Genomic DNA, 27,070 nt, shown 5'->3' on the forward strand with positions numbered 1-27,070 from the left:
TGGCAACGCATACTATTACTTTTATGGTGATAGATGGGAAATGAGAGGGTTTGTTGTATCTGCTGGGTGGAATTCAGAGAGCAGGCATTCCTGAATAACAATGAGGTGATAGACGTCTGTGGATGTCAGCCTTTATGCTTGTTCAGTGCGTTTTTTTCTTTCTTTCTTTGTTCTGTCATCAGTTGCCCAGGGAGGTCAGACAGCCCTGACTGAAGAGCTTGTGCAGTTATACAGTCTTGCTGAGGGGATAAAAACTTGGATGGTAAGCTGCATCATCAGCCCAACTGAAAAGTCCCGTCATTCAAAGCAAGTTTTCGCATTGTTTTTCACAGTGGAATGATGATTTTTTTTTAACTGTTGCTTTTTATTCAGAGGTAATATTCCGTTTTCCGCCGTACGGTTCCTTTTCCTGAGACGAATATGAATGATTCGTGCGGTGTGGTTTTCAGCTGGAGATGAAGCAGAGGTACCTGGTGGGGAAGATGAATGTGCCTGAAGAGAAGGAGGAGGATGAGAGCGAGGTGAACATGGAGTCGCTGGGTAAGCTCGTCTCGACAGACATGGAAAAGGCCCCATTGTGTACTCTTCTCCCATTTAATGTGATAATTATTGGTAAATGTTTAAAAACACTGATACTTTCTCATCCTTGTTGCATAAGTTGCAGTCAAGATGATGGATTTTGATGCAGTTCTTATTTTTATTCAGTATTTATCTCAGCTTGCCCTTTCTAATCGCTCTCTGTCCTTTTCCCTCTTTAATTTAAATTTATTTCTCAAACTGTTATCTTTTGCTAACACGTATCTCTCCCTCTCCCTCCCTCGCTCCTTCTCCCGCCCTCTCTCCATCTCTCTCCCTCCCTCCCTCCCTCCCCTCTCTCACTTGCTCCCTCCCTCTCTCTCTCCCCCTCCCTCCCTCCCCTCTCTCTCTCCCTCCCTCTCTCCCCCCCCTCTTCCTTTCTCCCTCCTCTCTCTCTCCCTCCCTCCCTCCCCTCTCCCTTTCTCCCTCCCTCCCTCTCTTTCCCTCTCCCTCCCTCTCTCTCTCTCTCCCTCCCCTCTTTCTCTTCTTCCCTCCCTCCCTCCGCACAGCGGACACCTGTATTGCGAAGAGCCTGCTGTTGTTCAGGTTCAGCCCCAGCGGAGTCCTGAGGCAGGACAGTGAGACGGGGCGGGCCCAGGGGGGCGGAGCCTCTCACCCTCTCCTGCGATCCGTGTCCATATCGGAAGGGGACTTCCAGGCCAGCCCCTCCCCCAGCTCCCCGGCAACCGGCCCCTCCCCCGGCCCCCCGGCAGCCGGCCCCGCCGACGCCAGGGGGGACACGGCGGCCCCCGAGCCGGGCCACGCCCCGTCTCTGGTCCAGCCCCAGACCTCCACGACGTCCGACCCGGGTTCGGCCGGCTGCCTCTCCGCGGGGCCCCACAAAGGCTCCGCGGAGAGCCTGCAGCCCCAGCCCGGGGACCCGGCCTCGCCCCCCGCCCTCACCCGCAAGGCCCCCTTCAGCAAGGGCCGCCTGCGCCTGCTGTCCTTCCGGTCCATGGAGGAGCCCCGCCTCAGCCTGTCCATCAAGGACAGGTTCCCCCTCCTCAAGCACATCCTGAATTTCATGAAGGACCAGGCCATCGGCGAGGCCAAGTACGTCCCCGCCCCTGCCCTTCCCACACACAGCGTCACTGGCTAACATTTACAGAAGGGCTTTGCCTCCCCAGCACCTGACACAGGTTACTCTGGATGAGTGTATTTTAACCAAATACATAGGCATTCACTGGCATTCAGTATGTAATGGCTAGTCATGGCTGCGTAGCAAAACATTCAGTCTAAAGTCTATTCAGACAGAAGTAATTTTAACTCTGATGGAATATATATGGTCTCACATAAACTCTTTAACTACTGCTGTGTTTAATCTGCCATCTTATTGCCAGTGATGGACTGAAGGTAGCAGCAGTGCTTTTACAAACGAGCCTTTCAGTGTATTTGCGTTGACAGAGTTGTGATGATGCTTCATGACTCCAAAAGCGGGTGGAATCACCACGTGCTGCTCTGCAGAACCAATCAAATTCTGTGCTCCCTATGGCAAAGCACTACGATTGGTTCGCTGAGCGGGTCCATTGATAGCGCAAACGTACGGTTCCCTGCGCCAGCTGGAGCCGGTTTAGCCGGGCGGCGTCCCGCAGGGCTCAGACGTCATCGGCCTGTGTGTGTGTGTGTGTGTCCCGCAGCGTCCTGCAGGTCCTGTCCTTGAAGAAGGCCCAGGCGCTCAGCGTGTGCGAGGCGCTGACCATGGTGCGGCAGTGCCTGCGGGCCCTCGGGACGCCGCACCTCTTCCAGGCCCCCTGCATCCTCTTCCTGCAGGAGCTGCTGGCCTGCCAGAAGGACTTCACCAGGTACGGGGCCCAGGGCCCACGCGGTCCCAAAACCGAGCGGGGGGGATGGCTTTACACGTCGCCGCGCTTCTGGGTCAGCTTCTCTATCCTCTGCACTGCGAAATTCAACATTTTTAAAAAATGCAGAGCTGTTCCTGCAGGACAGTGAAGATGTCCCTGATAAGGGGATTGCCTAAATGGTATTTACAATTATTTATAGTACCGATTATGATGATGACGATGATTATTGTGATGACAAAGAATGTAGAAATAATGATGATTACAATAATAATAATAATAATAATAATAAGAGATGTAACAATGGCACAGTTTGGTCTGATTGACCCCACGCGGTTTTACATGTGGCCTGTCGTGCAGGCAGACCGTCAGTGCTTGATGTTCATTGGCTGTCGTTGCTTATGCACGGCTCGGTTCTCCTTTTTTAACGGCAGTATTGGACGAGCTTTAGAAGCGACGCGGCGTGTGTATTTCTGTAACGGCAGTTACGTAACGTTTTTCTCCTCTGAAGCTACTTCGCCCAGCTCTCCGGCAGCGGGCAGGAGCTGCGGGAGGAGGTCCGCCGGTCCTATCACCAGCTCGTGCTGATGCTGGTGGAAGCGGTCCAAGGCTTCAGCGCCCTGAACGAAAAGTAAGGCTCCGCTCCGGCGTCTGTGTGGAAGGCCAAATGGAATTATCAAGCAGTGAAATAGATAATGAAGTAAATAAGCAGTGACCTATTTACCATTTTATGTCTCTTATTCCGTGATGGTTTTATTTCTGAACGGCACTTTGCATATTGGCTGTATTTATTTCCACTCATTTATTTAACTGCTTATTTATTTTGAAGCTCTTCCACGGCCATTAGAACTGTACTTCTCTCTGCATTACAATGTGGTGTTAAGGGAACAGACTGGTGTTCAGTATGCGCTTCTGTTCTGTGGCATTAAAGTGAAGCTACACAGCCCCCCTACGAGATTGCCTGGGATTGCTTTTACCTGCCACAGTCGGTCGTTTGGGGGGGGTGTCTTCCATTTTGGACACACTTTGTTCATTAAATGCATTTTGCTTGTGTACTATGGTAAATCCCAACACAGCAATATTTAACAAGTCCTCCTTGACAGAACTGCGGAATGGGGAAGTAAAATCTGAAATGGGGGACAGTTTACAGTTGACGGATCTTTAATCTGATTGGTTATCCCCGTTGCGCTGGCCTGCTTCCTGTTGCCAGCTATCCCAACATGCCTTGCAGATGAAAAGAATCACCTCTCATTGAAAATGGAGACATTGTAATTTCCTGAAAAGTTTGATTCTCGTCAGAGGGTGTGGCTTCACCCGTAGTTATACACTGTTCAGTAGTTTTAAGGGTATAGACTGGTACTGGATGGTGTTAAAGATATAGACTGGTGCTTGGCATTGTTGATGGTATAGACTGGTGCTGGGCATTGTTAGGGGTCTGGGCTGGTGCTGGACAGTGTTAAGGGTATAGATTGGTCCTCAGCAGTGTTAAGGGTATAGACTGGTGCCAAGCAGTGTTAAGGGTATAGACTGGTACTCAGTAGTGTTGATGATATAGACTGATGCTGCTGGGCAGTGTTAAGGATACAGACTGGTAGTCAGCAGTGTTAATGGTGCTATGGACTGGTGCTCAGCAGTGTTAAGAGTATTGACTGATGCTGCTGGACAGTGTTAAGGGTATAGACTGGTGCTGGACTGTATTAAGGGTATAGACCGATGCTGCTCAGCAGTGTTAAGGGTATAGACTGGTGATAGGCAGTGTTAAGGGTATAGACTGGTGCTGCTCAGCAGTGTTAAGGGTATAGACTGGTGCTGCTCAGCAGTGTTAAGGGTATAGACAGGTGCTGGGCAGTGTTAAGGGTATAGACTGGTGCTGCTCAGCAGTGTTAAGGGTATAGACTGGTGCTGCTCAGCAGTGTTAAGGGTATAGACTGATGCTGCTCAGCAGTGTTAAGGGTATAGACTGGTGCTGCTCAGCAGTGTTAATGATACACTCTGTGACCCGTGTCCCCAGGGCCCTGCTGCCTGCGCTGTCCTGTGTGCAGACCTGCCTGCTCCACCTGCTGGACATGAGCTGGGAGGCGCAGGACCTGTCCCTCTTCCTGGACATCCGGCTGCCGGACCTCCTGCTCACCATGTCTCAGGAAAACATCAGCGTCCACGACATCGCCATCAGGTAACACGCACTGCCAGTACCACAGTGTGAACTTAGTTACACATACGTGTGAGTGCATGTGTGTACTGCGTATGCATGTATGAATTGCATGTCACTAAAATGTTGTCATATATAGGCCTACTTGTGACATATATTTTTATATAGTTGCTCTGTAGATGTTCAGATCCAGGGGATTGACATAATGTATTGTCCATTTGTTAAAAGAAACTTACCATGTCTTAAGTATGTGACTTGAACCCTGAACTTTAGCCAACACCGATGCCCGTGCTTTATTTGATACTTAAACCCAAATACCCTCCCTCGGGCCTGTAGCGCAGAATGACAGCAGTGACCGTTTTTTTCCCATGACCCCCCCTCTGCCCCTCAGTCAGTGGACCGAAGAGGACGAGATCGCCGACTACGAGAGGAACTGCGAGTGGATGGACGAGTGCCAGGACGGGATGTTCGAGAAGTGGTACGACAAAATCGTCCAGGCGTCCCTGGAAGACAAGAGAAAGGTACGCGCTCCGTCGCCCTTCATTTTATTAGACATGATAGTCATTCATTTATTCAAATTAAATTGCAATATGCCTGATGGGACATGCCTAATCATAAAGGATAAGAAGATAACAAGCCATTTTGTTCAATTGCACTTGAATGTTTGACGTAAAATAAAACTGCATTTGAAAAACCGGGAACCATAAGATAAACCTGTCATCTCTTTTTTCAGTCTAATTAAGAATAATCATGTCCAAGCATGTAGTGTTTCAGTAGAGGTTCAGACAAAATGGTGTTAGCATATTAACACTGTGTATCATCCATCTCCAATGTAGTCACCCCCACCCTTTTACCTTTCACACCCATTTAGTTACATGGCTACATGGTTTCATGTTCTGAATCGCACAGACAATACACCTTGGTTTCTTTTGGTGTTGACGTGAAAACAATAAAGATGACTAGACACCTTTAAAAATACATTTTTACTCAATTCCTAAAATTGCTGTGTGGGCCCTGTGATGGTTTGGCGACCTGTCCAGGGTGTATTCCTGCCTGTCGCCTAATGCATGCTGGGATAGCCTCCAGCGCCCTCCCCCTCCTGCGGCCCTGACTAGGATAAGAGGGTTAAATAATGGATGGATGGACGATTTCTAAAATTGCAATCCAGAGCCATATTTAGTGCAGTAGTTCTCCATCTTTCACTGAGCAAGAGTTTCCAATCATTCCCATATGCTTAATCTTTGACCCACCAACCCTCCCATCTCTATAAAACCTTCCTGATCAACCATCCAACTCAACATATGTAGAAAAGCAATCTAAATCATCTGTTGGCCGCATATTGATGCCCTCCCCTACCATAACCCTCAGAAATGAACTTTAACCTCAGAGTTTGGCACGCCACAGGATGTGACCTAACAGTGTGGTTCCTGCCGCAGATGCACATGTTCATCGCCCGCTACTGCGACCTGCTGAACGTGGAGATCTCCTGCGACGGCTGCGAGCGGATCGCCCCCTGGTACCGGTACCGCTGCCTGCAGTGCACCGACATGGACCTGTGCAAGACCTGCTTCCTGAGTGAGTCCCCCCCCCCAAGCCCCCCCGACACACTGAGCCAACGGGCCCTGGCCCCCAGCCAGCCGGCCTCCATCTGCTCTGTTTCCCTCTCCAGTCTGAACTTCCATTCAGTCCCTTATCAGCATTCGTAAGGCCGAGACGGAGCCGGAGCTGGGCTGGACGATATAGCGCAATGAAAATTATCCAGTGCAGTAACGGTCTTCTCCACCGTGTGGTGTATTGGCTTTTTTTCCTCTTTTTCTCTTTAACTGTATGTGATGCGCTTGTAGACAACCATGCTTCAGAGGCTTCAGAAATGCTTCTGGAGAGAAAAAAAAAACATAACTGCTATCGATTGGGTGTTGATAAGACAGCCAATCAGCCGTGCCAGCTTCCATTAGATCTTGTGATGTGTTTTTGCCAATCACGTGGAAGCTGCGAGGACTTGCTGCTGATTGGCTGTGTTATGGTCACCCAATAGATAACCGTGGTGACGTTTTTGTCCGGAAGCACGTCATGCAGCCTTCGAAGCGTGGTTGTTCACAAGCGCATCAGGTATAATTAAAGAGAAAAAGAGGAAAAGAAAGGCAATACACCACACAATGGAGGACGGAGTGTAGCACAGTGGGTAAGGAACTGGGCTTGTAACCGAAAGGCCACAGGTTCGATTCCCGGGTAGGACACTGCCGTTGTACCCTTGAGCAAGGTACTTAACCGAAATTGCTTCAGTATATATCCAGCTGTATAAATGGATACAATGTAAAAATGCTATGTAAAAAGTTGTGCAAGTCGCTCTGGATAAGATGCCTGTAATGTAATGTAATGTAATGTAAACACAATGGCGACAACCGGTATTGCATTCAATAATCATCATTGCGGTACATCCCCCAGCCCTAAGCTGAAGTGCCTTTTGGTTTGCACTCGACTGGCTTTTAGCGTGACCCTGCTCCTAGCCGTCGCGGCTTTTACGCGGTGGTGACCGCGTTGCCCGCGCGCGTCGCTGAAGGGGCGTTCTCTCCATCCGCCGCAGGCGGAGCCAAACCGGAGGGCCACGAGGACGACCACGAGATGGTCAACATGGAGTACGCCTGCGACCACTGCCAGGGCCTCATCGTGGGGAGCAGGATCAACTGCAACGTGTGCGAGGACTTCGACCTCTGCTTCGGCTGCTACAACGCCAAGAAGTACCCGGACAGGTGGGTCCCCCGTTGTGGTGTGAGGGAGTGGAGCGGGACACATGAGGTCAATCCGGGGACTTTTGGAATCGTTGAAAATAACCTGTCGTGTTTTCTCCTCGGCCCCCAGCCACCTGCCCACCCACCGCATCACGGTGTATCCCATGGTGACCATCCGCATCAGCGATCGCCACCGGCTGATCCAGCCCTACATCCACAACTACTCGTGGCTGCTGTTCGCCACGCTGGCGCTCTACACCTCCGACCTGACCAGCGAGAAGGAGCTGGAGGGGGAGGCCTTGGACTCCGGCGCGCTGGCCAAGGCCGTGGCCCTGCAGACCCGCTGCTCCGAGCTCATCGCCGACTGCCTGCTCAAAGGGCAAACGGGCAAAGGTGGGCACCAGTCCGGCCGTTTCTGGAGCCAAAGGGTGCTATTTACCGCGTATTTACATCGCTACTGTACTGCTGTGAGTCATCTTGGGAATTTAAGCAGGTTCTGTTTCCCTCGGCTTCAGCTTGTTTTTAGTTTCAGTCTCCTTATGCTTCCTCATTTTCATGCTGTCTCAACTGCAGTGTGCTTCAGCTTCAGTCCTTGTCAGGTTCAGTCTTCCTCAGATTCAGTGTTCTTTAGCTTTAGTAAGACCGATTGTCTGGCAGTCGGAGGGTTGCCGGTTCAAACCCCGCCCTGGGCATGTCGAAGTGTCCTTGAGCAAGACACCTAACCCCTAACTGCTCTGGCGAATGAGAGGAATCAATTGTAAAGCGCTTTGGATAAAAGCGCTATATAAATGCAGTCCATTTACCATTTACCATTTCGTCTTTGTCAACTTCAGTCTTTGTAAGTGTCAGCATCAGCTTCAGTCTTCCTCTGCTTCAGTCTTTGTCAGCTTCAGTCTTTGTCAGTGTCAGTCTGCCTTGGCTTCAGTCTTCTTGTGCTTCAGTCTGCCTCAGTTTTAGTCTTCCTCTGCTTCAGTCTTCCTCAGTTTCAGTCTGCCTCAGCTTCAGTCTTCCTCAGCTTCAGTGTGCCACAGTTCCGGTCCGTGTTTAACCTCCTGTTTGCCGGCAGGTCTGAGGGCGTCGGCCCTGCTGTCCCTGCTCTCGCCCAACGAGTCGGCCTCGGAGAGCGAGCTGTGTCCGGGGAGCCCGGAGTCCAGCCAGGAGCTGAGCACCACCGACACCTCCTCCCTGCCCGGCAGCACCGCCGCCGTCTGCTCCCCGCCGCCCCCCAGGGACAAGGTGACCGGCCCCCCCACCAAAGCCTCTTTGCGCCTCCAGGTCATTTCCTCCCTGAACAAACGCCATTCAGCAGTCTGAGTCCAGCAGCCTGTGCTTGCTCATGCTCACAGCCAGGGCTCAGACTGAACAGCATGTGTAGAGCAGGAGGCTGGGTCGGATGGCTAGCCGGTGTCTGTATTCAATGCTGTTTCTCCCTGTTTGTTGAAGGTGAAAGATCAGGTCCAGGAGCGGGAATCGGCGGGGGAGCCCGAAGGCCCCTCGGCTGCGGAGGGCTCCAGCGAAGAGGAGGCCAAGAAGAGGCTCATATCCCAGGACACCCTGGACTCCACCAGCCTCAGCCAGACGCCCTCCGTGTCCAGCGAGGACACCCTCTCCCCCGTGGTCAGAGGTACAGTGGGCCTTCCAGAGCACTCTGCTTTACTGTAGATACTAAAATTGCTTTTGACATTTCAGTGATGAACCTTAAACTGCATTCATATCAGAGCTAATGTTTCGTAAAAAGCTGGTGTAAATCATCACCCTTGGTGAGGCGTCTGTAGGGTGTTTATGCCTGAGGGGTTTAAGTGTGGCGTTTTGTGACCCCTGCAGGCTCTGAGTGCAGTGCAGAGACGGCGGTCACCCCAGTGTCTGAGAACCCGGACGTTTCCAAAGAAGCCAACGAGAAGACCGCCAGGGTGCCCATCCAGGAGCACGTGTTCGCCGAGTGCTCCCGAGAGAGGATCCTGGGACTGCTGGCCGCCATGTTACCTCCGGCCAAACCGGTAAGATGATCGCCACGCCGCTCTCCGTCACCGTCTCTGAAACCCCGCGTCTGACCTTTGACCCCTTGGCGTCGGCAGGGCTGCATCATCCCGCTGTGCAGCCTGAGCCCCATCCTGCCGCTGCTCTTCCGCGTGGTCATCTCCAACGCCGGCTGCCTGAACGAGGCCTACCACCTGACCCTGGGGCTCCTGGGCCAGCTGCTGCTTCGCATCTCGCCGGCGGCCGCCGACGCCGCCGTCACCGAGGCCCTCGCCGACAAGTACGTCCTCCTGGCGCTGGGCGACGGCGCCGCCGACACGCCGGGCTGGAAGACCACCCAGCTGCTCTTCAGCCTGGGGGCCGTGTGCCTGGACAGGTGAGCGGTCTCCCCCTCCGTGGGAGGAGGTCTCCCGGCGGTCTCCGATGATGTAATGGTTATGTAATGGCGGACGGCGGGTCCTGACTCTGCCCGTTTGCGCCCGCAGCCGCATCGGACTGGACTGGGCGTGCTCGGTGGCGGACATCCTGCAGGACCTGAACGCCTGCCCGCAGTGGTGCCCGGTCATCGCCGCTTTCACCGACCACTGCATCCGGCAGCTTCCGCGCCAGCTCAAGCGCACCAACCTCTTCACCCTGCTGGTGCTCGTGGGCTTCCCCGAGGTACTCGCCACCCACCGCTCTCCTTCCTTCTTCTTCTTCTTCTTCTCGCGCAGTGTTGGCCATTTATTTTCATCTGTGGTCTTTTCAAACGATGACCTCCCCGGAAAGCGAAACCGTATCAGCAAACGGTGCTATTTATTTTCTAAGCAGGCTTCCTTATCTGAGGTGGATTACGTTCTGTGTTTATTGATGCCCATTATTCATCCATGCGGATGAATATCTGCTGAAGCAAGGAGGTCACTTCATTCAAGGGTACAATAGCAGCGTTTTTGTTCAAAACAGTGACCTTCTGAAACCATACCCAGTCTCCTAATCGCTGCTTCGCACTTATGTAGTAGAGTCTGCCTTTGATGCCTTTGTGGACTAGAGAGACTAGTAGGCTAGTGGAGAATGACATTTCTCTTCCCTGTTTGCACATTTCTCACTGTATCCCCTCTTTTCCTCTCCCTCTCTCTCCCTCCTTCTGTTACTTTCCCCCCTCCAGGTGCTGTGCATGGGCACCCACGCCATCTTCATCGACAACGCCAACGAGCGGCACAGCATGATCCTGCTGAAGCACTTCACCGAGAAGAACCGGGCCGCCGTGGTCGACGTCAAGACCCGCAAGAGAAGGACGGGTGAGTCCCCTGGCGCCATGGCAACGAAGTCGCTCGCCGCCGTCGAACTGCCGCCATTTCCGCGTAGTTGGCGTTTACCGAACCCCCGTGCTCTCTGTGCCCCCCCCCTCACCCCCCCCCCACCACAGTGAAGGACTACCAGCTGGTGCAGCCTCTGGACCACGCCTCCCCGACCGCCCCGGCGGAGAGCCAGGCGTCGGGCCAGGCGCCGGACCAGCCCCACCTGACGCGCTACCTGCAGAACTTCACCTCCATCAGCAGCCAGCTGCTGCAGAGCGGGCTGGACGGCAGCGCCGCCGACGCCGTGGAGGCCACCTGGGTGCTCTCGCTCGCCCTCAAAGGCCTCTACAACACCCTCAAGGTGACGCCTCGTTCCCCTTATTGCTCGCCCTACGCTTCATACCACGCTACTGTCTCCTTATGTGTGATATAGACGTTGGTGTTCAGTGATGGGGCCGTTTAGGGTTTCATTTGGCCTGTTTTGTTGAAGGACGCTTTTGTCGGTTGGGTCAGTCGGCCGTTCACCCTCACATATTAAGGAGTTTGTGTAGCATTGATGTTCGTGCTCCGGAATGTAAAGAAAGATGGCTGTAATCCTTTCATTCAAGTCTCCCTTCTCCAGCTCCCAGCTGTCATAATCCGCTCTTCTTTTCAAAGAACATCGCTCTCTGAAGTCACAGGCACTGAAATGACATTGAAAGAAAGGCAGAGCAGGAATATAAGTGTAAATAAAGGTGCGCTTGGGTCTTATCGGCTTGTTTGGGCTGATGGTCTCTGAGCATCTTTGACCCTGGCCCTTTGGATTCGCTGGGTTTGAATAGGGCTTATGCTTCAGTGCTTCAGACCGCACTCTGAGCTCAGTTAACTCTGACTCCTTGGTGATAGCTCACTGGCCTTGAGAAGGAAGAGCTTTTAGCTACTCTGTAACTTCTATTCCCGGTCATATTCAGGGGTCCAGTAGCCATTGGCAGTTTTAAATCACGTTCACTTAAACAGGCACATCTGTTATTCTTGTTTCAGCGTTTCAGGAAAATGCAATTATAGCTGATTTTTGCTTTCAATTTGGAGTAAAGAACTCTGGGGTGCTGGTGTGGAGATGTGCTTATTGTATTGTATGGTGTAGTATTGCGTATCGTATTACATTGTAGTGTATTGTATTGTGTTGTTGTGCTGGTTTCACAGAAACATGGGGTGGAGGAGGCCCAGACGGCCATTCAGCAGTCGGGCCTGATCCAGCTGCTGGTGAGGAAGTGCAGCAAAGGAACGGGCTTCAGCAAGATGTGGCTCCTCCGAGACCTGGAGATCCTGTCCATCATGCTCTACTCCTCCAAGAAGGAGATCAACTCCATGGCGGAGGAGGTGGACACGGAGCCGGAGGACCGCGAGCAGGAGCAGGAGAAGGAGCAGGACTCGGACCACTCCAGCTGCTGCGCAGACGACCTGGACCCCAACAGGCCCGACCCCCTAGAGGGGCTGGACGAGGAGACCAAGATCTGCTTCCAGGTCAGTCCATCTTGCGTGAATTTCAGTGGAATTAAATTGCATTTAATTCCATTGAAATTCAGCGTTATGATTTCGGTCTCAGTTATAACCTAAATACAGGACTCCATATCCAGAGCAATATGAGCCATTCCAGATCTTACCAAAAACAGGCTAGTGTATCATCGACTTCCACTCAGGACAACACTGGTTCTACTAAAACCTGGAGCGGCTCAAACTGACACATGTTGGGAATGCCATTTCCATCCCTAAACAAGCTAACTATCCTCACATAGAGTTTATAAATGTAATAACGAATGTTTTGTGCTCAGACTAGCTCTCATAGTGTTGTGGCGGCTCATAAAGGACACGACAGCGAGCAGTTGTACCTCGAAGGTGGTGTTGTTGTCGTAAGGGTGCTTGGACCCCCTGACCTGCATAATTTCTATGTTAATTCATATAAAAATCCTTCTAAAAACCGTAGAACATTATGAAGATTTTTCATGATTCAAATTTTTTTTTTATTTACTCAACTGACTGCAATGAAACTGACTCCAGCCCTGGTTAATATTACTATGAAGTCTAATAGTGTGCAGAACTTCCTATTACATTGATAAATTGCACACTTAAACTACAGTTTCTTGCTTCGCAGGTACAAGGAAAAGCAATTTGCTCTCAAAATTGCAATTATAAATCTTTAATTCTGAAGAGAGTTGATGAAAAGTTTGGGAAAGTTCTAGCAATGCCTTTTTCCAGCCCGTTTTCTCATAAACATCGGATTCTTTATGGACATTAATGTTTAACAGAGTTCTATAAATCTCTACATTTTTTGATGCAGATTACCCATGATGCCCTTAACGCCCCCCTGCACATCCTTCGAGCCATGTACGAGCTGCAGATGAAGAGGACAGACTCTTTCTTCCTGGAGGTTCAGAAGAGGTGAGAGAGCGTATGATGGCGCAAATCCATTCTAACGCTGTACCCACGTGCAGTAGCCTAGCATAGCGTAGCCTAGCTGTGGGAAACTTTTCACCTGCAGCAGGAGGCTCAGCTCCCACCAGTGATTTTCCAACCTCAAAAAGATGTCTGAAGCGCTGCCTTCCCCCCGCCCACGCCCCCCCCCCGCCTCGCCCCTCCCGCAGGTTCGACGGGGACGTGATCAAAACGGACGAGACCATCCGCACGCTGGCGCAGAAGTGGCAGCCGTCCAAGCGGGCGCGCTCGGGGGAGAGGAGCGCCAAGGCCGTGGACACGGACATGATCGTCATGCCCTGCGTGGTGAGCCTATGAGCCGTTCCCCTTATCCAGGGTCTTTGCATGGTTTCAGGGCCTGTCCGGTGGCTACTTGTATTAATGCAGCGGTTGGTTGCTTCAGGACGCTTCAAAAGCACCATCGTTTTTTAAAGGGCAATTAACTTTGTGTAGTATGTGATATTTTCTTGGTTTGTGATTTGTACGTTTTATTCATTTCTTTTTATTTTACTGTTGTTCTGAAGCTCCAGTTAGATATGCCTGTTAAATTACAGTTTACTGATTACAGGGAGACTGGCCCTAGCTGCCCTTTCTAAGACCCTGTATCCTGTGAGAGACTATCCCTAGCTGCCCTTTCTAAGACTCTGTACCCTGTGAGAGACTAGCCCTAGCTGCCCATTCTAAGACTCTGTACCCTGTGAGAGACTAGCCCTAGCTGCCCTTTCTAAGACTCTGTATCCTGTGAGAGACTAGCCCTAGCTGCCCTTTCTAAGACTCTGTACCTCTGAGAGACTAGCCCTAGCTGCCCTTTCTAACCCTGTACCCTGTGAGAGACTAGCCCTAGCTGCCCTTTAAGACTCTGTACCCTGTGAGAGACTAGCCCTAGCTGCCCTTTCTATGCTCTGTAGCCTGTGAGAGCCCTAGCTGCCCTTTATAGACTCTGTACCCTGTGAGAGACTAGCCCTAGCTGCCCATTCTAAGACTCTGTATCCTGTGAGAGACTAGCCCTAGCTGCCCATTCTAAGACCCTGTATCCTGTGAGAGACTAGCCCTAGCTGCCCTTTCTAACCCTGTACCCTCTGAGAGACTATCCCTAGCTGCCCTTTCTAACCCTGTACCCTGTGAGAGGCTAGCCCTAGCTGCCCTTTCTATGACTCTGTAGCCTGTGAGAGACTATCCCTAGCTGCCCTTTCTATGACTCTGTAGCCTGTGAGAGGCTAGCCCTAGCTGCCCTTTCTATGACTCTGTACCCTGTGAGAGGCTAGCCCTATCTGCTCTGTGTCCTCCGCAGTCCAAGCCGAGCCGCTGTGAGAAGGCCACGGAGGAGACCAACATGGTGACGCAGAAGCTGATCACCAACACGGAGAGCGACCTGCAGCTGAGCTACGCCAAGCAGCGGCGCACCAAGAGCTCGGCCCTGCTGCACAAGGAGCTGGACGCCCGCAGCAACAAGGCGGTGCGCCAGTACCTGTTCAAGGTGAACGAGGCCATCGGCATCCTGTACGCCCGCCACGTGCTGGCCTCCCTGCTGGCCGAGTGGCCCAGCGGCGCCGCCATGAGCGAGGAGGCGCTGGAGCTGAGCGGGGCGTCCCACATGGCCTACATCCTGGACATGCTCATGCAGCTGGAGGAGAAGCACATGTGGGAGAAGGTGGGCCCCCCGAACCAGCCCGTCCCGCCCCGGGCCCTTAGCGTCGCGTGGCGTCGCTTAGCTACGTTTGTCAGGCCTTGGTTTTCCTTTCCTTTCCTTGCATGCTTGGTGCTTAATATTTCACAATGCCAAAAGTCATCAGAATAGATCATAAGTCACTTGCTCTGAACTTTTCTGTCCTGATGTGGGGAATTTGGTGTGCAGATTCTGCTGTGTGTGGGTGTTTGTGAGACTCTAAGCTCTGCTGTGCTGTGTGTGGGTGTTTGTGAGACTCTAAGCTCTGTTGTGTGTGGGTGTTTGTGAGAGTCTAAGCTCTGTTGTGTGTGGGTGTTTGTGAGGCCCTGAGCTCTGCTGTGTGTGGGTGTTTGTGAGGCCCTGAGCTCTGCTGTGTGTGGGTGTTTGTGAGACTCTAAGCTGTGCTGTGTGTGGGTGTTTGTAAGACTCTAAGCTCTGTTTTGTGTGGGTGTTTGTGAGAGACTAAGCTCTGTTGTGTGTGGGTGTTTGTGAGGCCCTGAGCTCTGCTGTGTGTGGGTGTTTGTGAGACTCTAAGCTCTGCTGTGTGTGGGTGTTTGTGAGACTCTAAGCTCTGCTGTGTGTGGGTGTTTGTGAGACTCTAAGCTCTGCTGTGTGTGGGTGTTTGTGAGGCCCTGAGCTCTGCTGTGTGTGGGTGTTTGTGAGACTCTAAGCTCTGCTGTGTGTGGGTGTTTGTGAGGCCCTGAGCTCTGCTGTGTGTGGGTGTTTGTGAGGCCGTGAGCTGTGCTGTGTGTGGGTGTTTGTGAGGCCCTGAGCTGTGCTGTGTGTGGGTGTTTGTGAGACTCTAAGCTCTGCCGTGTGTGGGTGTTTGAGGCTCTAAGCTCTGCTCTACCCTCGTGTTCAGATCCTGCAGAAGGTGCTGAAGGGCTGCAGTGAGAGCATGCTGGGAAGCCTCTCTCTCACAGCCTGCCAGTTCATGGAGGAGCCCGGCATGGCCGTGCAGGTCAGGGAGTCCAAGCACCCGTACGACAACAACACCACCTTCGAGGTACAACTGCCCGCTGTCCTGTCCTTTATGAGCCGTCACAAGACAATGAGAGCTAGTCTTAGCACAAAACATTCATTCTTACATCTTAGCACAAAACATTCATTATTATTATATTTATAAACTCTATGTGAGGATAGTTAGCTTAGTTTGCTTGTTTAGGGATGGAAATGGCATTCGCAATGCCTATCAGTATGAGCCGCTCTAGGTTTTAGTCGAACATACAGGGTACTGAGCAGAAGTCGATGATGCACTAACCTGGTTTTCAGTAAGACCTGGAACGGCTCATATTAGCCCCGGATCTGGAGTCCGTCCTGCATTTTGTTTTTAACTATGACCGAACGCAATGGCGACTCTCTCGTTCTCTGGTTCAGGACAAAGTGCACATCCCGGGCGCCATATACCTGTCGGTGAAGTTCGACTCGCGCTGCTACACGGAGGAGGGGTGCGACGAGCTCCAGATGGCCAGCAGCGGCGACTTCCTGCAGGACCAGCACAACTTCAGCGGCTCACCCCAGAAGTGGACCGACTTCGAAATCCCCGGTGAGGTTCTCCTGCAGGCTCTCCCCAGACGCCGCGGTCACGCCGTTTACCGGAAGGGCTACAGTGCCCTCGAAAAAAGTACGGTAACCACAGAGGGACATTTTTTTAGTTTCGGAAAACGCTTAAAGCATTTGGATTTGAGATCAAAAGATGAATGAGACGAAAGTACGATTAGCTTTCATTTCATGGTTTTTACATGCATGTTTTCTTTTTAACCGTTTTACGGGAACCGCTGTTTTTGGGTTGCGTCCTTCCTTTTGGAGGACACCGTGTATCCATTTTTGTTTACGCTGGGACTTCCCTCTCCATTGGCTTCATTAAAAATAGAATGACTTCCCTGTGCATTTCCATTTGCGTCGATATCTCCAGACGGATTACTGGCGCCTCTGTGTGTATAATATTAGAGGATGATGTGCTCTGTGCTGGGTCAGGATCTTTGAGGAGTTTCTCATCAGCCTCAGAATGGAATGTGATTACTCCGGGTGCGTGTGCATCACATCGTGTGACTGGTTTTGTCCTGTTTTTTTACAGGGGACACCCTCCATTACCGGTTCATTTCCGACATGAGCAACACGGAGTGGGGATATAAATTCACCGTGACCGGCGGCCACCGGGGAAGGTTTCAGACAGGTTTGTGGTCCCTGTCGTTTTTGCACTTATTATCATTTCATTACAGTGACCTTGGTGGAAGTAGCACTGATATAGGGATTCTCCAAATCCCATTCATATTACACTGTCACTGGAGAAATCTGATGTGGGATTTCAGTCCGTCACTGTCCATTCAGTCCATTCACTGTTGCAGCTTAGGTTAGTTCTGCATTCCTTTACTGTCAGAAGCTTTGTTTTGTTCATCACACTGGCAGGGCAATTTCTTTGACACCCCACCTAATAATGAACACAGTGCCCGCGTTCCGGGTTCAGTCTATTACGGTCATTAATCTTCATTTGTGATCTGAGCGCGCTCAGTGCGTCCGCTTGGAGCGCTGTGTTGTCGGGTGACCTTTCCCCTCTGGAGGTACACGCCTGATGAGGCTCTGATTGATCGCCCGCACCGTTTTGGGGGTAACAGCTGCGGAACCCCGACCTGCCTGGAGCGCTTAGCGTTTTTCACTGAACGCAGTCAAGCTTTGATCTCGTCGCTCGACGCGAGCTAAAAAAAAATAAATTTAAAAAAGCCTGAAACATTAATGAGGTTTCGGGTCGGGCTATTCTCAGCGTTTCCCGCTCGCTTAAGACCGAGCCGCCGCTCGACCTCGCGGGTTCGACTGGAACGGTCGCCCCGAGAGAGAGAACTCTAGCTCCCGTTCGACGGCGGTCTGTTCCTCTTGCGGTCGCTGTCGGGTGACCGCTCGCGCGTTCTCCTCCCGACAGGCTTCGAGATCCTGAAGCAGATGCTGTCCGACGACCACACCCTGGGCCACCTGCCGCTGGCCGACATCTGGGAGTGGCAGGTGGGCGTGGCCTGCCGCCAGACAGGAAACCAGCGTCTGAAGGCCATCCACTTGCTGCTGCGGATCCTGCAGTGCCCCACCCAATGGTAACGCTCGGGCAAAGAGCTCATTTCAGCTTCCTGTGTCGACCGTATAGCACACCTGAATATCATTAGGACTTACAATTCTATCTCCAAGACCTAGTGCCTACATTTTATATGCAGGATACCTACAGAAAACATGGTTGTGCATTACAAAAGTGTATCGCTTTCCATGTCAGGGTCAATTTTCTGATTGCCGAATCGGGATTGTCTGTATAATCGCATTATTATGAATATCCATGCCAGTCGAGGGTGTTTGGATGAAAGGGTCAGAGTGTTACTGGATGTATGTAATGGATGGTTCTGGAAGGAGGCTGTGCAGAGGGCGGCACTAGCCGCCGCGGCAGGATTTCCACAGGTTTTGCATGGAGCTGGCAGACGCAGCGTCCCGTGCAGCAGTGGAGGCGGAGGCAGGGACTCTCTTCCTGACGGGGATTTGCATGTTTTCCGTGCCGCCTGACCTTGTCTTTGTCCTCTTCCCCGCCCCCCACCGTTTCCCGAGCAGCGGCTGTGACCTCACCTTGCTCCGCCCCCTGTGGCACCTCTTCAGCACGATGGAGAGCGGCCTGAGCCAGGACCCCACCAGCATCACCGTGCTGCTGCCCCTTCACCGCGCCCTCACTGAGCTCTTCTTCATCGCCGAGACCAAGGCCATCGTGAGTACCGCCTCCCCTGCCTTGCCTCTAACAGCAGGGGTAGTACCGCCCCCTGCCAAACCCCCCCCCCCTTCGACAGGGGTTGTCGCCATGTCAGGCGGGTGAAAACTTTTGACATGAATTATGTCTCATTGCCTTCTGGGAAATGTAGTTTTCTGCCTGAGGACTCCAAAAAAGTGAGAGAAATACAGTTTTAGTATCTTTTTCAATGCAAAGCCTTTTCACTGTACAGCACTCCCCCCCCCATAGGCCTCAGAGACTGAGGGGTGACTCACACACCGGTATTGAGCAACACCCACAAAATGGAGCGGTGACTCGCACAACATATTCATTTTGCTGTCATACTGCAGTCCCACCTTCACTGGTGCATGAAAATGAGTCAGGACAAGCTTCACTGGAGGCTCTGCTGATGGAGCTTTGAGTGGAGCCTTTTCTCACCTCCTGCATGAACACTGTGAAAGGTTTAATTATTATTACTTTGCAGACAGACACTCAACTGCCACTCTCTCATTTCTTCTTAAATATGAAAATGTGTGTGTGTGTGTGCGCACTTGTGTGCGTGTGCATGTATTTGCATATGTGTGTGTTTGTGTGTGCACACATGGGTGTATGTGTGTATTTGTATGTGTGTTTTAGTGCGTGTATGAGTGTGTTTGAGTGTGTGTGCATTTGTACACGTGTGTTCCTGAATAGGAAGCTTTTTAAACAGCCTCTTTTTTTACAGAAGATTTTAGGAACTGGCCTCTTCAGAACCCAGAGTTCCCTTTTGCAAGTCTCATTTGCCTGGTTCACTCAACTGAAACCCAGTCCCATAATCCCCTCATTTTACTGTTACTACTGATCCAAGAAAATAATGCAGTCCACATCCTTTCAGTGGCCCTAGCTTCATTTCACTGCTACACTCCGTAGCACAAATCCAGGTGCCATTTCTCCTCATCAGGCAAATCCCTGAGAAGCAGAAACGCGTTGAGACCCATCGTTCATTCAGGGAGCGTATTTCACCTCTATAGACACCGTCGGCGGCGTGACCGAACCGAGCGGAAAAGAATCCCGCTTGCCTTGGAGAGGCCAGCGTGCGTCCGTGAGCGTTTCTGAGAGCGAAGGGAAGTGTGCCTGGGCGTAAAAGGCGCTGTCGATAGTCAGCTGACGCGCTACGCGCTACGCGCTCCTCTGGGCCCGCGCGGGGCTGTCGGCGCGGGGCCTCTTTTTTGCGGGGATCCCGGCCCACCGGTTTACCCCCCCCCCGGTCTCCAGGCATCTGCGAGCACAGAGCGAGCTGTCGCATTAATAATTCACCGCGCAGGAAGAAGAGCCCGCCCACCTCGTCCCTCCGACAAACAGCCTGAGTGCAGGAGCCTTTTAATGAAAGGGGTTTGAGTGAAGTGCTGGCGGTCTGTGTGTGTGTGTGTGGGTGAGTGTGTGTGTGTGTGCGCGCGTGCGTGTCTGCGTGCGTGTGTGTGCGCGCGTGTGCGTGCATGTGTGGCTGCGTGTGTAGATGGATGGGTGGACGGGTCGGTGTGGCTGTTTGTGCTGTTTTTGTCTTGTGTACAACTGTACAACTGTGTGTTTGTGTGTCTGCTGTGTATGGGTGTTTGTACAGCTGTGTATATGTGTGTATTTGTGTGTGGTTAATGAAGTACTTTTTACCAGTTGGCATCTGTAGTCCTTGTGAGCTCTGCTCAATGCGTTTCATAGCAGAAGTGGATGCACAGTTTTTTATTTAGAGTAAGTTGTCTGTAACATGCTCATGGTATTCTTAAACCATCTATTTCATCTTCATGGAGGTGTCCCACCATCAGCTCCAGGTAAAGAGAGTGAGGAGGGGTGTGCACCCTGTCCTGTTGTTTGGGGTAAAGCCCCTCAGCTGTGCACCCTCACGGAAAGTGCGTCAGGCTGCCAGCAGGGGGCAGTGCTGGACCTCTGCAGCGGCGCAGGCCGAGCCGTTCTGGCAGACCCGCGCCGCGCCGAAACGCGAAGGCTCAGTCGGCGCCCACCCTCCCCCCCTCCCCACCCACCCAGCGGCATGCTGGGATACGGAATGCGACCTCTGTGACGCAGTCCGCTCTCGCCCGTCTCCTCGTCCCGCAGAAAGGACGCGTGGTCTCGCGGGTCCTCCGCCCGCGCGGAGGGCTCGACGCCGCGCTCCTCCCGAGCCGCGTTCCGTTTTTAAACTTGTGAACGAGACGCGGCGAGCGCTCGGGGTGCAGGAGCGGAGACGCCCGCTAACGCGCTAAGCGCGCGGCCCCTTTTTTTTCTCTTTCTCTTTTTTGCGCGACCCGCGCGCTGAGGCGAGAGTGTCGTCACCAGCCTCGCGCCTCGCGCCCGCAGACAGTTTTTTTCGAGTCCCGACGGCTTTCTGTCATTCCAGATATTTTTAGGCAAGGCCGCCGGAGCGCGTGTCTCTCTCGGGCCTGCGTCCGCGTCCGAGGCGGCGGCTGTTTTTCAAGGTCCGGGAAAAATTAAGCGCTCGCGTCATCGTTAACATCGTTAACATTTAGCTGCTCGGAGCGGTGCCCATTTCAGATGTCATCGTGCATTCTGAGATGACACCAGAATTTCAAACATTCTGCTGTGAATTATTGTCGAGTACTCATTGCTCCTAAAAACGGTCTGTTTTTTCCTCAGGTTGATGAACAGTTGATGATAAATTTGGGGTCTGGGTTTAGGGTTAGGGTACGCACACTGTGAAAATGCATGGGCGGCATGTGTGTGTTCGGTTGCCTGACAGGAAATCTGCGGGGTTCGACAGGCAGTCGGCTGCCTTGATGCCTCGCCTTGCTGGTGGATGTTTGTTCTTCTCTGCTGCAGGATGTGGTTTACTGTCTTTTGTGTTCTTTTGAAAACAGCCAATCACATTCGCAAGCGTTCTGTGTAACCAGTGATTTGAACACACTGTTAGCGTGGACTGGGTGCTTCAGTTTCATAACCGTGTCAAAGCTCTTTGATTTTCACAAAGTTTTTACAAAGTTCCCTGAAAACAAAGCGAACGGCTGTGAATGGCTGTGAAAGCAGGGCTGCCCAATCCTGTTCCTGGAGATCTCCCGACCTGTAGGGTTTCACTCCCGCCCTAACAAAGCCACACCTCATTCAACAGCTTGAGATCTCGCCGGCCTGCTAATCGGTAGGCTCAGGTGTGCCAACGTAGGGTTCAGATGAAAGCCTGCAGGGATGGCAGGTCCCCAGGAGCAGGGTTGATCAGGTCCGGGGTGACAGATCATAGACTAACGTTCGTCACTTACCGCGTGTGATCCAATATGGCCTAAAGGTTTTTTTTTTTATAGGAGTTTGAAATAGTTCCCCAGTGAGGCACCCAAGCACAAAAAACAAAGCCCACATCTCTTTTAACCGAGCTGATCACAAACATTTGCTGAATCCTACAGGCACTTTTTTCGCCGAGTTTCATTTTCGCGTAGGAATACCCCGGGTGCCTTTCAGCTGCGCTCGCTGAAGACAGAAGCGGCACTAAATGGCGGCACCGCCCTCCCGGTCCCCGAAAAGCAGGACCCTCGTTCGACTCGTGTCTCCTCGGCGTGCACGGCTCGCGGCGGTGCCCTGAGAGATGGAGGGCGATACCGCTGGCGGAAATGGCGCTCAGATAAGCGCCCCGGCGCGCGCGCTCCCCCCCTTTCGCGAGCCGCCCACAGATAAACAGGATGTCGCTCAGATCGATGGTGGAGCGCAGGCTGGTTCCTCCGGTGGTCCGACCTGTCGCTGTGCGGAGTTCGCCTGGATACCCGCTTGTCACGTATTGAAAATGTAATCTTTTCTTTATTCTGAAGTGCTTCAGAAACGGTTGCTTTATTTTAGGTCTGCGATTCCACCTTAACTGTTCTGTGAGTGCTGCTGGGCCCCTGGAAATAATCTGCAGATCGATAAATAATGCAGATGAGCGGATGAAATATTTTTAAAAATGAGCTTGAGGGTCACTTTTAAAGAACATTTACTGCAGAGTGAGTGAGAAGTGTGACAGAGCAAAGCTTATCCCCATTTTATTTGAATAGGAAAGTAACTGGTATGTACGCCCCTCTTTTGAGTTTGTTTAGTTTTTTTATTCATTTTTACTGTATTGCACTGATATACCACTGACTCGCAAACTGTAGAAATACTGTTTTTCATTCTGGTCTTATTTTTGGTGTACGTCCCATATTCCAAGCGTCTGATGTGTCGTTTTTTTGTTTTTCATAGGGCTTGAGAGTGAATGCAATTAACATTTAGGACAAAAAGAAGAGTGAAGCTTTCCTCAAACTTCATAATAAGAGACCTCGAAACTTCCGGCGCGGCTTCAGTGCATTATTCATGTATGCTCTTAAATAACAGCTCTCCATTTCCTGCCTCATACCTGCGCGATCTCTTCGGGGGCAGCATTCAGGACAAGCCTGCCTTTGGGGGGCTCGGAACAGAGCACTGATCTGAGATCCTCCTGATCAAACAAAGCGCGTACGCCGTGTTCCAAACCCGTCTTTTTTTTTTTTTTCCTCCCACGCAGGAGCAAGGCGTCCTCCAGGAGTACCTGCAAGCCCTGACGACCCACGAGCAGCTCCTGGTCCACACGGCCCAGGTACGAGGCTCCGCCCCCCCCCCCCCCCCCCCTCGTTCGCACACACACAACAGCGGAAGCTTCCGGAAGGGTCTGACCGCCTACCTTCCAGTTCACTCTACCCTGCCTACCGGAGGTCTGGTCTCAGGGCGCTCGCTCTCTAAACAGATGCGCTAAAAACAACACAAAACGTGTCATTTCTTAACACAAAACGTGTGGTTAAGAACTACACGTTTTGTGTTACTTTCGACCGAGCGCTTGTTAAAAAGTTTCCCTTTTTGGCGCGCAAGGTGTATATGCGTAACAGAAAAGCAGTAACTTTGACGCAGAACGTGTTGAGGGTAACAGGAAAGGCGGTGACGCGCGAGGCGTGTCGGATATTAACACGTCCCTCTCCGAGCGAGCACGCGTTAATGCGCGCGATCGCCGGGGGGGTGACGGCAGCGGGGGAGACGGCGGTGCCTCTCGCGCTCCCGTACGGCGGCTGAGAAAGCAGGCGGCCGGGACAGGGCGGACGCGCGTCTCCTCCGCCTCCGCCTCATTAGGTCCGCCCCGTCGTCCGCGACGCCCGGTTTCGCCGAACGATTAATCACCGGCTTCGGTCGCTTAGGAAACCCGCTTAGGAAACGTTCGGTCGGTCGCTCCGCGCGTGATTCATTTCCTCGTTCATTTCCTTCCCTCTCCCTTTTTTTGCACGTTAAAGCCCCTAATGGAATTAATGTCACCGAGATGCAGGGGCTTGTGCTGGCGGAGCAGGAAGCGAGGCCGGAGTCGCAGTTATCCTCAGTGTGATCCTTCTTTTCACGAGGAGTAGTGCACACTTCTGTTCCAGCACTGGTTTTCCCACCAGACATCGTAAACCTGGAAAGGGCTTCATTTTGAATGTGAAGAACCTGAAAGTGCCTTTGTGCAGTCCTTACGTGGATATGCATGACAACAGTAATCCAAATTACTATGAATTTAATAAGATTTTTGTTTGTCAATGACAGGCCTTCGACTTTCGATAAGGATACAGTGGGGATGTAGAGCGGCCTCAGATCTTTGGTGTAGGGCCCCTGTGCAGGAAACAGAGAAGCCAGCGACAAAAAAAAGAAAACTGCAGATAAAATGCATACCATTTCTTGTTGTTTTTGTAAGCTTGTTTTAAACCTTCGGCTTGTTTGAGATAAGCCAAAATTCAGTTGAAAGTTTCTCGTGATATAGCCCATCCCTCCTGTGCCGGTGGATCACATGATGATCAGATGCCTCACCCAGATACCCCCTAGCTATGTTCTGGCTTTAATATGAAAGCTGCAAGTACATGCAGGACTCGTATAGCTGTTTGCGTTTCACGAGTTCCGGCTTTTAATGTGTTTGCTGTCCCATATAGCTGCGCGATTAGCATTTGACCGCTCGCACGTTAGCCAGAGTTGACATCGATCCAAGTCAGCACAGCCAAGCGAAGGGAGACCGGCGTATGTGAAAGTCGAAGCCGGGAGGACCTTTCGCGAAAAACATTTGCGTTAACTGCCGTGACGGATTGCTCTGAAACGCCAACCATTTGCATAATGTGTCTGACTACTTTTTTTTTAAAAATTGTTTTTTTGTCCCCCAGGCCCTGAAGAACATCGCCGCCATTAGCCTGGCCATCAATTACCCGAATAAATCGACCAAGCTGCTGAACGTGCCGCCTCACTGCGGCGAGCTTGGGAGCGCCCTCTTGGACTAGGGTCGGGATTTTTTTTTTTTTGAAGAGGACGGGCGCTACGCGAAATACCTCTCGAATGTCTTCCAGACGAAGCGGCCTGTTTTAAGGACTTAATGACTGCTCTGTTTCTGAAAGGGGGGGGCGCCCGGATGAGTTCCAGCCACGCCCGCGTCGCACAAACCAGGTCACCCCTGTGGATGCCCAACGGCTCGCCTCGCACACAGTTCTCCGCCATAGACGTTGCCTCGGAATACTTCTGAACGCAGTTCCATCAAAGCGTCCGTGTTTCTGCCAGAAAGATGAATCTGTATTTTATTTTCTTTTTTTGTTTTTAAGTTTGGAGCGCGAGCTCTCTAGAGTTACTGCTGTCCCGTGTTTAAGAGCAGACAGCGTGCCAAACTGCCGAACGTTAGGAAGTTTTCCCTTTTCTGTACCCCGTTTTAAAAAAAAAAAGAAAGCCGCGGGTTGGACAATCGATCATCGTAAAAGCAGGTCACCTTGTCCCTTTCTTCCTCTAAGCGAACAGGTAGGGGGACCTAAAAATACTGCGCTGCGCTGAAGGGGGCCTCATTATTCAAAACCTTGAGTGTTCTGGCCTTTTCCCCAGGCCTCGTCGGAGCCTCTAGAGAAGCATTTTCGCATGTGCACAACAAAACTTTACTTTCCCCCCCCACATCTGCGTGTAGTCCTCACTGAGAGTCCTGAAGCCCCCCTTACCCCCATACGGTTTCACCGAAACACCGTGAGCACAGTGACGCAGTCGTGCGAGGGACGGAATCGCTCGAGGGTTCAGCGTAAGCTTCCCTGCCTTAAGCTAAGAACTAGCGCCCGAGATGCTTTTCCTCTCAGCCTGGGCGAGGGTTTCCTCTCGTTAGCCTCCCGCGCGCACGTAGCCCCCCACGGAGCCGACGTTCCGCCGTCCGCCCGCAGCCCCACGGAGCCGACGTTCCGCCGTCCGCCCGCGACGCGTCTTTCGCGCGCGCACGGCCTCGACAGGAAGACGGGCGTCTGTCAGCGGGCCCGGTCGCGCACGCTGCCTTCTGATTGGATCTCTTCGGCATCGGACCCGCAGCGTGCGAGGCCGCGAAAACGCATCCCGGTTGACACGGCTGTCTCGCTCCCCCCCGACCCCCCCGCAGCCCCCCACGACGCTGGCTCGGTCTCACTTAACGGGACCGGGCGCGGTCTGGCTCTGGTCACATCACGGGCCAGACCTCCACACGGTTCAGGAAAGACGCTGCTGTATTAATCGCGGTCAGGCTGTAAGGGCTTCTTTCAGGAATCTTTCCTTTAGATGGGTCAGTGCTCATCACCATCGACGGCAGAGCCAACATGAACAGGTGCAGAAGGGAAAGTGCGGCAGTGGAGTATTTGCTTTGGTTTGATGGATCTCTCTTTATCTTGACAGTGGCTGATGGAGTATACCGAAGAATTTACTGTGTATGCAGAACAGAAATGAAACGAGCTGTATGGAAAGTGTGTTGCTGTATTGTGCAATTTTAAAATATTGCCCTTCTGGGATGCCATTGACTTGCAGGGATAAAATATTAGTATAGTCTAGTTGCTTAATGTAAAATTTATTTAATTCTGATCGGGATAACCATGCATGTTTTCAGTATATACATATATATATATTTATATATATGAATATTGTTAGCTTATTTTACTTTCACAGAATTGAATTTGATTTGACTTTGTTTTTCTTTTTGGGTAGCCTGTCCTGATCCAAGAATCTGCCTACTTTTAAAGTGGCTTTATTCAAACACTTCTGGTGACTAGGGTGTGGTTCTACAACGGTGACATGAATTACACAACGTTTAGTTTTTGTGGCATGGGGATGAAATTATGATGAAAGCCAAAGAAATAATATTTACTATCAACATATTCAACTCGATAGGTTCCAGACGTTTTCATTATAGACACTTTATTGGTCATCCTAGATGAATTTATTTTATCTTTGATCTCATAGAAGGAAGTGGGTGAGAACTTCAGACTCAGTTGTTTTGTTTACATGAGAACTTACCTTGACATTGGCGACGAGGAGTTCTTGAAAAGAATGCTCGATGTTCTGCACCTCTCATATTTAAAATGTGCCTATGGTCAACGAAGCAATTCTAGTTTAATTTTCATATTGTTATAAAAGTATTTTCATTAATCATTTTTAAAGAGAAATATATCGTTTAATTTAGGTTTTTCTATCTTTTTATTTTAAACCAGTTTATATTGTGAGTATGCTATGATTGGGGTTGTTTTTGTTTTATTTTTATTTTCGGTTGATGATTTTGGATGTTTGAAAATGATCTGATATGAATGTACATAGCTGTTAATATTGTTTAATGCAGGCATAAATAATACAAAGTTTAAAAAAAGCCTTTTCGTACGCCCAAATGTCATTATAATTCTAATATATTGTTTTGGTGGCACTGCTAGACAATTGATCCTTTGGACTTTGTACGTAATGTCACGTTAGGAAAATACTGACTGCTTTG

General features: G+C 51.4%; 1 protein-coding gene across 1 annotated transcript in view; it reads left to right on the forward strand.

Moving 5' to 3' along the window:
- Positions 1 to 25,038, forward strand: part of zzef1 (zinc finger, ZZ-type with EF hand domain 1) — a 44,831-nt gene extending 19,793 nt beyond the window's left edge. The window contains 28 exon segments of the mRNA XM_064352195.1: positions 183 to 262; positions 450 to 540; positions 1,086 to 1,629; positions 2,214 to 2,378; positions 2,887 to 3,006; positions 4,387 to 4,548; positions 4,916 to 5,045; positions 5,961 to 6,099; positions 7,109 to 7,274; positions 7,384 to 7,646; positions 8,320 to 8,528; positions 8,697 to 8,877; positions 9,078 to 9,250; positions 9,329 to 9,606; positions 9,716 to 9,890; positions 10,375 to 10,507; positions 10,636 to 10,868; positions 11,690 to 12,010; positions 12,825 to 12,925; positions 13,129 to 13,264; positions 14,250 to 14,609; positions 15,487 to 15,630; positions 16,002 to 16,170; positions 16,702 to 16,800; positions 17,542 to 17,707; positions 18,207 to 18,357; positions 22,844 to 22,915; positions 24,489 to 25,038. Coding sequence (XP_064208265.1) covers positions 183 to 262; positions 450 to 540; positions 1,086 to 1,629; positions 2,214 to 2,378; positions 2,887 to 3,006; positions 4,387 to 4,548; positions 4,916 to 5,045; positions 5,961 to 6,099; positions 7,109 to 7,274; positions 7,384 to 7,646; positions 8,320 to 8,528; positions 8,697 to 8,877; positions 9,078 to 9,250; positions 9,329 to 9,606; positions 9,716 to 9,890; positions 10,375 to 10,507; positions 10,636 to 10,868; positions 11,690 to 12,010; positions 12,825 to 12,925; positions 13,129 to 13,264; positions 14,250 to 14,609; positions 15,487 to 15,630; positions 16,002 to 16,170; positions 16,702 to 16,800; positions 17,542 to 17,707; positions 18,207 to 18,357; positions 22,844 to 22,915; positions 24,489 to 24,602 — 5,075 coding nt within the window. The 3' untranslated portion in view covers positions 24,603 to 25,038.
- Positions 25,039 to 27,070: the final 2,032 nt, after the last annotated feature.

This window comes from Anguilla rostrata, chromosome 9 (assembly GCF_018555375.3).
Source record: "Anguilla rostrata isolate EN2019 chromosome 9, ASM1855537v3, whole genome shotgun sequence".
Lineage (NCBI taxonomy): Eukaryota > Metazoa > Chordata > Actinopteri > Anguilliformes > Anguillidae > Anguilla > Anguilla rostrata.